Source organism: Dendrobium catenatum, unplaced genomic scaffold (genome assembly GCF_001605985.2).
Source record: "Dendrobium catenatum unplaced genomic scaffold, ASM160598v2 original_scaffold_101648, whole genome shotgun sequence".
NCBI lineage: Eukaryota > Viridiplantae > Streptophyta > Magnoliopsida > Asparagales > Orchidaceae > Dendrobium > Dendrobium catenatum.
Genome location: NW_021420086.1, coordinates 246,902 through 259,166, shown reverse-complemented (window position 1 = coordinate 259,166; position 12,265 = coordinate 246,902). Strand labels below are relative to the sequence as shown.

General features: G+C 39.1%; 1 protein-coding gene across 1 annotated transcript; it reads left to right on the top strand.

Moving 5' to 3' along the window:
* The first annotated feature begins 1,774 nt into the window (after positions 1-1,774).
* Positions 1,775-11,720, top strand: LOC110116132 (myosin-binding protein 1-like). Its single transcript, XM_020849616.2, has 4 exons — positions 1,775-2,011; positions 2,464-3,632; positions 3,752-5,281; positions 11,415-11,720. Exons 2-3 carry the CDS (start codon positions 2,522-2,524, stop codon positions 5,257-5,259), a joined length of 2,619 nt encoding a protein of 872 aa, XP_020705275.1. The 5' UTR covers positions 1,775-2,011; positions 2,464-2,521; the 3' UTR covers positions 5,260-5,281; positions 11,415-11,720.
* Positions 11,721-12,265: the final 545 nt, after the last annotated feature.

Below are 12,265 nucleotides of genomic sequence, written 5' to 3'. Positions count from 1 at the left end.
TTGGTTTTGTTTCGATCGTTTTTTTATTGTTTTTTGAAGCAGTTTTTTATTATAAAAATTAAAATTTTTGTGCTAGAAAATCGCTTCAAGAAGCAGTAAAAAAGTAGTGTCAAATGAAGCCTTCATGAGCCCTATCAAACTTGATATGGTAAGCATACCTAGGCTATTATTGAAACATGTGTTAGCATGCCCAATGGATGGTAGATAAGAGACTTCAAAGTCAAGAATGATGTTTTTAAAGCCATAAAGCTTGCTGAGAGGAATGAGTAGCATTTAGACTTTATCATTCAATAATTTGTCAAAATTGGAATCTAAGCACCACAGAGTAAAAACAATACTATGAAAAATTATTTAGCTTTTTATAAGGACAATGATCAATTACAAAGAAGGCTTATTGAAATAGATTGTCGAGTAAGTTAGTGAAGTGAGCACCAATTTACATCTCTCCAAGGGGATAGAGCTACACCATAATGTATATATTCTATGTTACTTTGGTATGCAAACTTAAAGTCATGAATGGTGCACCATTGTAAAGAATAAATAGGGAAGTATTTGGTTAAAGTTGATTGATATGAGGGTTTAAGAAAATAAAGCACCATATTAATTACTATATGATTAATAATCCTATAACATATAGAAATTGAGCTAGATCATAAAAGTGAAATTTTGGCATGACTTGAAGTTGCCACACATGATTGCTTTGTAGATAGGGGAGCATTGAACATGATTGAAAGTGCTAAAAAGTAGGGAGAAAAGTTTGAAATACGTCGTGTTCTGCATTCTAATGACCTTGTTGCATGACACAATTAGTGATCTTTTTGCATGACAAGAATCACGCCATGACTTCCTTCCTAAATGTGATTAGTGTTGTGCCCAAGGGTAACATTGGTATCTACCTACCCTCCATCCAACAAGAAGTGCAACAAGATTGTGACCACATGTCAAGAAACGTCTTGCAACCCTCAATGACACGGGAGCTCACTGCAATCCTATAAACCTTGCAACTTAGCGAACCCCACAACCTGAAAATCCAACAAACACTACAACTCACTCCACATGACCCTTGCTCCCCGCAACCGGACAATGCCTTAGATTTCCTTATAGATAGTAACCAAACAAAAAAAAATTCATAATTTTATTTTACAATTAATCAAATAATCTTAAATAATTAAAATAAAATATATCTAATTTAAACTACATTAAAAATAAACTAGCATTCTAAATAATTTCAAACAACCAACCTCAAACATAAGACTTTTATAAGATGAAGCAATGAGTAGAATAATTCATAAAATGTTTTATTTTTAATCCCCCAAATTTAAAAATAAATTAATATTTAATATTTAATTAAATTACACTTCACTTATTTTTTTTTATATATTCAAAAAAATTAAGTTAAATTCACATACATATCATATAAATAAAATTTTAATTAATTAATAATCAAAACTCTCAATTAAAAGAACAATATGGATTTCATCACTTCGTATGTTCGTTTCTTATAATAAAAACAAGTGGTATTCTTGCGCAAAAAGTATACTATTGTCTCTTAACGGCCACCAACTTGTCGTGTAACGATCAGCGAAGTACTGGCCAAATCTCACGGTTATGCTGGCATCCTCCAGCATAATGAACGGTCGATCTTCCAGTCTCATAAAATTTTCTATGCATACGGTCGCAAAATGAGTTCCCATATCCCTCCTCGTTTTTTGTTTTTAATAATTTGCTTTCCTCATTTGTTTCATTTCTCAATTTTTTGTGTTGCCACCTTTTCTTCCGCTCCTTCCTCCGATGTTTCAGCACAAACAGCACCAAAACCCTACGAATTCTCTGATCTTTCCCCCCCTTTTTCCACATTCTTTGCCGTTTGATTTCCTAAAAAGCTGTATTTTATACCTTTGGTCGTTTCCATTTGAAGTTCTGGGGGCGGAGTTGCGCGGTCGCCGGCCGTTTGAGGCAATCGCAAGGAAGAAGCGAGATCCAAACTCGAATCTTATATCTTAATTCTAGGGTAAAGTTTTCATCCCTGTTCTTCTCACTCCCCGATCTTACTTCCTTCTGATTATCTATTATTATAGTAATGCATTTTACTAGATTGGTTCGTTTTCAAACTTCCCTTCTCGATTCAAGATAGGCAGGGTTCCCTGCACAAGTCTTCGAAGATCGGGGTTATGGTTTTGAATTTCGGTTTTTTTCATGCCTGAAACTATCGGTAATTTTCTGGTACTATTGAAATGCTTGAAAGTACTGGTAGTACTATTTCACCGGCAATTTGGTTGAGATGAGATTTTTAAATTATCTTTCCTCTTTTGTCTCTTTCTGTTTCAAACTTTTGATGGATTCTTGACTTGTTCTATGGATGCTGACTATAGAAGGCTTTAATTTTTCCCTTGTAGAATTAAATTGATTCATATTGCACTTTAATGTCTACAATAGTTCTTCTTTTCTTGTTTTTACGATCAGATAGGGGGAGCTTGGAGTCATTCTTTTTTCCTAGAGGTTGATCTGGCCTTCTTGTGTCATGGCTGCAAGAAGTTCCACCAGAGAGAGAAGTGAACTTCACCGGTTTTCAACAGCTCTTTCTTCTGCTTTCACAGAATGGCTGCTAATTCTTTTGTTGCTCGTTGATGCATTTTGTTTATACTTGCTGATAAAGATATTTCGCTACTCTAAGTTGCAGACTCCATGTTTAGTTTGCTCAAGGTTTACCTATCTTTTAGGAAATGAAAAGCTGGGATTTTATAATGACTTCCTTTGTGATGTGCATAAGTTGGAGATATCCACCTTTGCATTTTGTCATGTACACAAAAAACTTGCTGATGCTAGGGAAATGTGTGAAACCTGCCTCCCTTCATTTGCCGAAAATAAATCGAGTATGGAGATATGTAAATTTTTGTGGAGTAAGCAATGTGTAAACCCAGATGATGAGATGGTGAAAGTTCCTCTGCTAGAAAATGATCAAGAAGGTAGTTCTCTGCACAAAAAGCCTTGCTCATGCTGTTCGAAACTGTGCAATATAAAACGATCTGCATACAGGCCATTTGAAGACAAGCCAATTTTCAAAGAGCTTGCTCACCCTGCTATCCAGTTATCCAGTGCAAGGCTACATTCTAGAGCACATTTTCCTGATAGATTGAGCAAGGACAGAAAAATTTTCTCCATGCAGTTAGCTTATCAGCCTGGAGAAGATTATGGCTTTGATCCTCATTTCTCGTACAGAGAGCTGAAGTTTTCTTCTGACTCGGAGTTAGAAGTTGCATACTCGGGTGATGATGCTGATGGCAGCAATAAGGTCCCCCGAACTGAAGAAGTCAAGGAAGAATCTGTTGCGCAAAATCTGAAGTCATCTACTTGTCTCACTGATGCCCTAAAAGATTTATCTGTGATTTCAGACAATATGGTCCTAGAGAAGCTAATTCATCTTGATCCTATTATATCTGATGTTTCTTCAATTTCTAATAATGAAATTAATGAAGGTGGTTCTTGCTTAAATTCATTTCCGGAATCCATTAATGGCCTTCGTCATGGCTTGGAGGAAATCAACTGGATTAATGTTGAAGTGAAACCAACTCTTCCACTATCATCTCAAATCACATCTGAATTAGTTCCTACTGAAATCTCGATTGTTGAAGGTGAGACAACATTATTTCTACCATCTTCTTTGTCAAATCCAAATGATTTAATAGTGAAACATCTCATTTTTTTTCCTTTTTTTGTTTTGCATCTTTTCATTATCAAACCGAGGTTGCAGAAGTTGATGTTTCAAGAACATCTTCTACTCCAAAGATTGAAGCCATCAGTATTTTGAATTTAACTGATACAAGTTCCAAACCTGACAAACATTTGAGCAAGCTTGATGGAAATCTTCCTTTTGGCGATAAAGTAGCCCAGCGAATACCTACATCTACTGAGATTACCCTGTCAATGTCAAGGGAATCTGGTAGGATCCATGAAGATCTGAAGCAACGTCTGTTCCAACTCCCAACTTCTTGTAGCCTTGAATCCTCGTGGACTGATTTCAATTTCAGTGTTGGCAAGGATGATGAAAACAAATTATCTGATACTTCTTGTTGTAATAGGTTACATAGTGTTACTAAGAGACTGGATTCTGATTTATCATTTGTGGAATCTACTGATGGAAGCCTTGTCTCTGAAGTTGAAGGAGAGGGTTCAGTTGGTAGTTTGAAAAGGCAGATTGAAATTGACCACAAGTTCGTGAGTAATCTATACAAAGAACTGGAGGAAGAAAGAAATGCTTCAGCTATTTCTGCAAATCAAGCTATGGCCATGATCAATAAGTTGCAAGAGGAAAAGGCTGCTATGCAGTTGGAGGCTATGCAGTACCTGAGGGTGATGGAAGAACAAGCTGAGTATGAGCAGCGGAAACTAAATGATCAGCTCAAAGAAAGGGAGAAAGAAATAAAAGATCTTGAAGCAGAACTTGAAAGCTGTAGGAAGCGGTGCTGGGATGAATCATTTGCAGGGAAGAATTTACAGCCATCATATGATTCTGATGAAAGTGAATACAGTACTACTAGTACTCCTCATGTCCTAAAACCCAGGGGAAGGGACAAGCATCACTTGACAGGTATAACATTCCAGGATTTTGCTTGGCCTCCTGCTTCAGGTTCAATTAAAGAAACTGTGTTGGATTTTGAAGATGAGAGGGAGTATATCTTAGGATGCCTGAGAAGGTTGGAGAAAAATCTTCGTCTGTTCTCCAGTGCGGATGCATCTAGACGTAATGAAGAGGATGATGAGTTCAATGATGAAGTTTATGCAGGTGATACTGAAAGTGAAAACCACCAAAATCAATGCTTAAATGAAGATAAAAGATCTAGAAACTGTTTGTGTTCTCTGAACAAAATTGATGAGGATTGTCCGACTCGACAATTTAATCGATTAGAAGAAAAAATTTCATATGTAAAAAATCTACCAGTATCTGTTGAAAGCCTTTCTCTTGAGGAACGGGATTCTGAGATCAATTCAAATGAAGAAGAGAATATGCTAAGTTCTTCCTTCAAGAAAAAGAAGCACCCAAAGACAAGTACAAGACATAATTTAGTAGCTCTTGGTGATGAAGTTGAACACTTGCATGCAAGGTTGGAGGCACTTGTAGCTGATCGAGATTTCCTTGAGCGTACTATTAACTCTCTTAAAAATGGGAAAGATGGGCTACAGTTTGTTCAGGAAATAGCTACCCACTTGCGAGAAATTAGAAAAATTGCTTCCACGCAAAGAGAGCAAGTAAAAGCTTGAACTTCTTACATTCTTTTTAAAGGTAATCAATTAGATGGTCTCAAGCAGTGCTTCTACTTAGTCATTATTAATGTCCTAATTTCTTACATTAATGCATGCATGTTTTGTCATAGAAGCATTTATTTCTCCATTTTGTTAATATTAGAATAACAATAACATATGCATTATAACTTTAGCTAATGCTGACCTATAATATATCTACACGTGTAATGCACCCTTAGGTGGTCTATATATAATCGCATGTATATCTTGTTCTGAGAATGAAATCAATCTTTCTGTCTTGCTATCACAATCATTTCTGATCTGTTCTTGTATCTGGTTCTGTTCTTGAGTTTCTACATGGTATCAGTAGTGGGCTCATTCTGAGGACCATCCATGGCATCTTCATCTTCGGCGTCGGCATCATCGCGCACAATAGCGGTGCACGGCGACTCATCCGACAAGCCTCTCCTCTATCCCTCTCTCAAATTCATCGTCTCCAATCTCAAAATGCTCGTTCCTCATCATCTCTCCACGGACAACTATCCGATACTATTCAAGGCGAATGGCTTCGCCCAGTTTCTTGAATCATCATCCGAGTCCGTTTCTTCTCAGGTTACTTCCGACCAAGAACACATCGATCTTGATCCTGCAACCAATAAATGGCTCATCACTGACCAGAATCTCGCCGCAGCAATCTGCTCCACTATTTCCGCTCCGGTGCTACCCTATGTTATGCATCTTGAGTCCACCCATGAAATCTGGACTGCCCTTCAAACTCGCTTTCAGTCCTCCAACCGATCCAAGGCAATTCAGCTAAAAAATGAGCTCCACAATATATCAATGCGCAACATGTCAATGCAAGTATACTTGATGGAAATCAAGAAACTCGTCGATCATATTGTCTCCGCCGGATCTACCTTAGATACCGAAGACATCATCCTATACATCCTAAACGGTCTTCCCCCTCCATACCAATCATTCAAAACTGTAATCCGGACACTGCAAACTCCGATCTCCCTTGACAATCTCTACGCTATGCTAATTAGCGAAGAGATTCATCTCTGAGCTGACACAACGTTTTTCTACCACACCTGACGTCCATACAGCTCTCCATTCAACGCGTGGGCGTGGACGCTGCGGGCGAGGCCAACAACAGCAAACCTCCAACTCCACATCCAAACCTGGATCAAAATCGTCTCTAATTTGCCAAATATGCACAAAACGTGGTCACACGACGGACATCTGCTGGCATCGGCTTAATGTAAACTACACCCCGCCATCATCCCACCTCAATAACAACGGCCACGCTCTTCTTTCCACAACCGATACGTCATGAACGGACTGGTATCTTGACTCTGGTGCGTCATCGCACATGACAAATGGCTCAGACAACCTTATTCAGGTTTCGTCATACAATGACTCAGATCAAGTCACGATGTGGGATGGAAGGTCTATTCCGATTGCTCACTCAGGCACGGGAATCCTTCCTACCCCGGATCGTAAGTTGTTTCTATCTCACTTACTTCATAAACCTTCTATTTCACATAATCTAATTTCTATCTCAAACCTTGTCACTGACAATCAAATCTCTATCACTTTTGATCCTAAAGGCTTTATTTTTAAGGATTTGCAGACTCACAAAATTCTACTCTAAGGTCCATGTAAAGAAGGCCTATATCCGATCTCGATCAAGAAACCCGAAGCACTCAAGCACGCCCTCTCCACCATCCATGTGATGAAGCCGAATTGGCACGAAAGACTCGGACATCCTCACCAAAGAATACTCAATACCATCTCCCACAACTATCTATTACTGCGTATACAGCATAAACTCAATAACTGTGTTTCTTGTAAGACTTGCAAAAGTCACAAATTAGTGTTTTGCAAATTCTATAAACAAAAAAAGAACTTTTGCTCTTCTCCATTCTGATGTATGGGGACCCTTTCCGGTCCCCTCGCACCAAGGATTCCGATACTATCTTCTTGTCGTAGATGATTTCATTTTGTTTGGATATTTCTAATTGCTTTTAAGTCTGCTGTTACGCAAATCTTTATTAATTTTATTACTTTCATTGAGAAATAGACGAACAGTCTGATTCAAGCTGTGCGTACCGACGGAGGAAGCGAATATGTTAACCACAACTTCCAAACCTTTCTTCAATCCAAGGGTATCCAACATCAGTTATCCTGCCCCTACACCCCGGAGCAAAATGGTATCGCCGAACGCAAACACCGTCACTTAGTGGACACCGCCAGAACTCTGCTTCACACGGCCTCCATGCCACCATCTTACTGGCCGGATGTTGTCTCCACTACTGCTTATCTCATCAACCGGATGCCCACACCAACCACCAACAACATACCCCCTATTCAACTTATGTTTCACATTACCCCTAAATACTCGCATCTTCGAACGTTCGGATGTGAATGCTTTCGGCTTCTACCAAGTCATTCTCGCAACAAACTATCCTGCACATTCTTGGGATATGCAAATAGCCAAAAAGGCTACAAGTGTCTGAATCGTCAAACTAACAAGATTATAGTCTCAAGACATGCACAGTTTCTTGAAACATCGTTTCCCTTTAAACAAACTGAACAAATAAACAAGCCCTCTCACTTTGACTTGCCCACATCTCTTCTCTTACCCGTCTCTATGCTTCAAAATCAACTCCCATCTGCTCAGCCTCAACCAAATAATTATATTATTAAACCTCCACCTCATGCTCACACTACAGCATCTCCTCAGCCTACCACCTTCCCTTACTTCGTGCCACAGATAACAACTACAACGTCCTCTCCTACCATTTTTGTAGCTCGACACCCTATGACAACCAGAGCTCAAACAGGATCGCTAAAACCCATCCGTCGTCTCAATCTGCTTCACCATGAGTCACTCTCTACGGATCCAACGAGCTACACAGAGGCAAACAAATCATTTAAATGGAGACAAGCCATGGCTGCCGAATTCTTTGCTCTCCAAAAACACGAAACATGGAAACTCGCTCCTCCTCCTCAAGATGCATCTATCCTAGGGTGTAAATGGACCTTCCGCAATAAACTACACTCAGACGGCTCGATAGCTCGATTCAAAGCTCGTATAGTGGCCCAAGGTAATCAGCAAGAATATGAGTTCGATTATGGTGAGACATTTAGTCCGGTAGCGAAGCTACCAACTATTCGAGTTTTATTTACAGTAGCACTCCATCACGGCTGGAGAATTCAACAACTCGATGTGGCCAACGCTTTTTTACACGGCAATCTCAATGAAACTATTTATACGCGACAACCAAAATGCTTCGAGGAGTCCATTCATCCAAACCATGTCTGCCTACTTCGCAAGGCCATCTAATCATCTATGGACTTAAACAGGCTCCTCGACAATGGTATACAACCTTCTCCAATCATTTGGTCAGTCTCGGGTTTCAACACAGCAAGGTCGACCCCTCTCTACTCACGTTTCGCCAAGGACACATTCAAATATTCCTACTAATACGTAGATGATATACTAGTCACCGGCAACAATGAGTTTGCAATTTCTACCTTTTTCAAACAACTCCACGTTACATATGCGGTCAAACATCTCGGTACTGCTAATCACTTCCTAGGCATCAAGATTCAAACAACACCAGATATGCACTTCCTATCTCAAACTTCATATGCTCTTTCTATAATTCAACAATCTACTCTCACCAACTGTAACTCTGTAGCCAACCCATCTTGTACCAAGCTGCCGTCCGAGCTTCAACTAGACTCCACTCTTGCGGATCCAACAATGTACCGAAGGATCACCAGTGCCCTTCAATATCTCACCATCACCCGTCCGGACATAGCCTATGCCGTCAACGCTCTATCCTAGCATATGCATGATCAACAGCCGAATCACATATATCTACTTAAACGACTTATCCGCTACATCAAAGGGACGCTCAACTTCAGACTACCAATCACAAATTTAGATCTTACTCTTCACACTTTCTCGAACGTCGACTGGGCCAGTGATCCCATCACCCGCAAATCAACATCTGGCTACTGTACCTTTCTGGGCAGCACGCTTGTTTCATGGACCGTCAAAAAGCAAACTACGGTCTCTCGTTCGTCTACAGAGTCTGAGTACCATGCTCTTGCCGCCGCAACAGCGGATACTATCTGGCTCAAATGTTTGCTTGTTGACTTTCACACTGCTCATGATCGACCCATCGATCTATACTGTGACAACACATCCGCAATTGCTTTGGCGAACAACCCGATGTTCCACGCCAGAACCAAGCATATAGAGATCGATCATAGGTTTCTTCGAGAACACATCAACACCAATCACATTCATCTTCTACCAATCAAAACAATTGATCAAATAGCTGACATTTTGACAAAACTTCTGTCCACGCCAAGATTCAAGCAACTATGGGACAAACTAACAATCATCCAAGATCCATTAGTTTGTGGGGGGCTATTAGAATAACAATAACATATGCATTATAACTTTAGCTAATGCTGACCTATAATATATCTACACGTGTAATGCACCCTTAGGTGATCTATATATAGTCGCCTGTACATCTTGTTCTGAGAATGAAATCAATCTTGCTGTCTTGCTATCACAATCCTTTCTCTGTTCTTGTATCTGGTTCTGTTCTTGAGTTTCTACGGTTAATGCTTGAGGATTTTTAAATCTTTCACTGGACTTTAGAATTTTATGGAAAGTCTATGATACTTGATCATAAACTGTCTTCTCTTTATCAGTTTGTTCCTGTAAATGAGCAAAGTCGGCTGACTCCCTTATTTTGGCCATTATACACACACACACACACACACATTGGGGACAAAATGTAGGCTATTACACGGGCAAGGGAGTGGATCGAGCTTCAGATTGGGCGTGGGACCAGTTGGAAGTAGGATCTTTCTATTTTTGATTAAAGGTCTGTTTAAATCTTTTGAGGTGGAGCATCCGAGTCGGAACACTGGCAGATCGACAAGCAGTGTTGATCGGGTTTGGTGTGTCGAAGCAACAAAGAAAAAAGCAGTGAATCAAGAACCTAAGAGCGGAGCATGCGGGATTGATCTCATGGGAGGAAGCCACGCGCAGTAGTGCTCTAGAAGCGGCGCACTGGACGCTGGTTAGAGCGCGCACGGGTGCCTGGAGAAGACTAGCAAGCTAGCGGGTGCTCGGTATTAGAGCATGGGTGTGCCACACAGGAGCTTGCATTGTAGAAGGCTTTTCTTTGATTGTAAAATTTGGACCAAGATGGAGATTGTTAGGTTTGATCCCTATTTAGTTTTAGTTTAAGTTGCTCCACAAGACACCACACTTATATCCAATCTATATATACTTCATTTGCCTAGTTTGTTTCTTGGGGAAAATTGAATAAAGTTGAGTTTTATTTTCCTCCAAAATCCTCTTCCCTCCTCTCTCCCTCTCCCTTTCCCTCTCCCTCTCCTTCTCCCTCTCATCCAAGAAGATCAAAGAAGGTCTTATCTTCCTCCAAGGATTTTGATAAATATAGAAAAGTACTTAAACAGAGTATCTCATAAAGAACCCAAAGAGTACTGGAAGGATTGCCCATACTAAACAAATCAGTAAACATAAGCATCTCAATCACTTCTACATCCTGAACTTGCTCCCAACCTTTCCATGCTTTTCAAACAAGTTAAGCTCCAGGTGCTATCCACGTCACAGGAATTTAAGAAAGCCCTTTCTTGAAAATTATCATGGCTATCATTGGCTATATACGAAAATGTGATAACTTCAAATAGGTCGTCTTATAATTCCTAGAAATCCTTTTGCTGTGATATTCGTCATGTTAACTTGATATAAGAATTTATTAATGAGAGTTATTGCATTAAACTTTGATTTGATCCGGTCTGTTGTAACTTGTGTTGTAGAAGAATAGAAGTGTAAGTATCAAAATATGGCATATAGATCTTAATCTAGGGATTGGAGTCATAAAACTCCTCAATCTTTTAGATTCTTCGTATCAACACACTCATCTTGCTTCTCAGAAGTTGATAAATTTTGAGATTTATATCACTCGGGTTGAATGAATCAAACGCAGTAGAGATCTGTCAAAAAAACAATTTCTTATTTTATTAACACTGATTGCCATCTTTTTTTTCATCATCTGCTAGAACTGTTTATATAACTATTCATGCTTACGGATATCCTATTTGATCCGCAGCTCATGGAAAGTTATACTGACATCCAGCTTGCTTCTTCAGAGGACGCTTCTGTGGTAATCATATTCTTTCTGTCTTGGATTCCCAAAACAAAACTTATGATGAGGATACACAAATGTCACTCAATAAGCCGGCGCTTTGAAGTTAGTCTCTTTTGCTTCATGAATTTTGTATTTTGAGTGAATTTTTAATTTTTTTTTTCATTTCATTTGAAGAGTTTTCATCTTCTGTTTTTAGAGTTCTTTTTAATTGCATGTGTAAATTGTTACCAATGTTAAACTCGGCTTCTTTCTTTCTTTTTTTGGAAAATTAAGGGACTACCCCATACCATTTACTAATTACAAGGATACATATAAGGTTCAAATTCATCCCAAAAACATGGAGAAGTCCAAAGAAGAAAAGCTAAAGCAATAAAAAGCTAAATAATAGCTCTGAAATTAAACAGCAAAATAAAAAGAAAGATTACCAAATATAGGACTCATAGGATTAATTGATTCCCCAATAATCAACAATAGCTCAGAACACTTATGCCAAATCCGGTTGCCAGAAGTGCTTCTTATTTCTATATTTTACAACAGTTAAGATCCGTTTGATAATGTTTTCCTTGTGGGTGGGGATGTAAATGATTAAGCGACTGAGTCAATTTTCCTTATGTCTAGTTTGTTAACTTATTTAATCGATTGTGTGAGTTGCCCCTCAATATCGTATGTATATGTGTTGTTACACATATACAAATAAACTATATCGCCCAACTACATTCTCCTAACTATTATTGCCCTACTTCGGTCCTTCAACCACCATTGTTTGACTATGATCCTCTGACAATTGTCATTTGATTACTATTTTCTAACCA